The sequence below is a fragment of the Quercus suber genome, unplaced genomic scaffold, assembly GCF_002906115.3.
Source record: "Quercus suber isolate HL8 unplaced genomic scaffold, Cork oak 2.0 scaffold_122, whole genome shotgun sequence".
In the NCBI taxonomy this organism is placed as follows: domain Eukaryota; kingdom Viridiplantae; phylum Streptophyta; class Magnoliopsida; order Fagales; family Fagaceae; genus Quercus; species Quercus suber.
Window position 1 is genome coordinate 280716 of NW_027069587.1, and position 1263 is coordinate 281978.

The 1263-nt window shown below is 37.8% G+C and overlaps 1 protein-coding gene across 1 annotated transcript in view; it reads left to right on the forward strand.

The window, feature by feature from the left end:
- Nucleotides 1-282: 282 nt before the first annotated feature.
- Nucleotides 283-1263, forward strand: part of LOC136061522 (ubiquinol oxidase 4, chloroplastic/chromoplastic-like) — a gene marked incomplete at its 5' end in the record, with an annotated part of 5255 nt that continues 4274 nt past the window's right edge. Inside the window, 3 exon segments of the mRNA XM_065775925.1 lie at nucleotides 283-351; nucleotides 670-741; nucleotides 821-868. Of these exon segments, the coding sequence (XP_065631997.1) occupies nucleotides 283-351; nucleotides 670-741; nucleotides 821-868 (189 nt within the window).

Sequence of the window (1263 nt, forward strand, 5' to 3'; positions counted from 1 at the left end):
GAATATTATCAAACGCAATGTGTTATACCATGTTGTGTATGCTAGAGTGGATGCGGAAGAGGAAGCATAGAATAGGAACATCAAGAACACGAGGGTTACGTGGTTCAGCCTTGACGGCCTACATCCACAGAGGAATCCCTTAAGGGCTACATCTTTATTGTGTAGGAATGTAGTACAATAACCTGTGTTACAATGAACCCTAACATGAGTATATATAGGCGACTAAACCCTAGACTACTAGTACAAGCAGGGCTGATTTTTGTATACTTGTCACTAGTGCAGATCACTTTTCTGAATGTGTAGAGGGCCATGCATTTGAAACTTACGACAAATTTATCAAGGCCCAAGGAGGTGTGTTGAGAGTTTTAATGTTAATAAATATTAATCTTGCTTGGTTGCACTTGCACACATAACTATTATAGATTCAAAAGTCAATTTCAATAGCATCAGATTATAATTGTTTTGGTACATACAGACCATATGTTGTGATGTCCTAATCACCTTGTACTATCACTCAGCCCCCATTTGACTCAGGATTCCTTGAGTTCTCCAGGTCTCGCACTAAGACTACTCAAGAAGCCACTGGGTCCTATTAGAATGACAGTAACTCGTACTTCCAAATGTGACTCAATCATTCTTATGGTGTCTGTTCTTTTTGTTTCTTTGTAGAGGAGTTGAAAAAATTACCTGCACCTGAGGTTGCTGTAAAATACTACACCGGAGGTGACTTATACTTGTTTGGTAAGTTTCATCTTACAAGCTTTGTTCCATCTTCTAAGATACTACCTAGGTTATGACATTTCCTCCATATTCTATGCAGATGAATTTCAAACGGCAAGAACTCCCAATTCTCGAAGGCCTAAAATAGGTAATGTCATTAGCTTTGATGTTTTCAATATGACTCATTTACCTGCTCCACTATGTCTTTTGGTACCACAAAATGAGTAGCTCAAATTTCATTGCCTTGCTGACTTTTTGAAAGTAATAGTGCTTTCATTTATGTACCCTTGGTTCCAGTTATACCCCTGTGCCAATTGATTAGAACAGCTTTGTATTCCAGCGGCTGGGTTGCTTCTCTGGGAAAAAAGATTGGCTTGTTAGGCAGACCATGATGGAAGGCCAAACATTTTTTTTATATTATAAATTCATTGAAGAAGTTCTATTTGCTCAATATATTTCACTCTTTCCTTTTTGTTTATGGAGCAATTACTTAGAAGTACATTTTGTGCAACAACCCTTCTAATCTAATAGAAAAGGATCCCA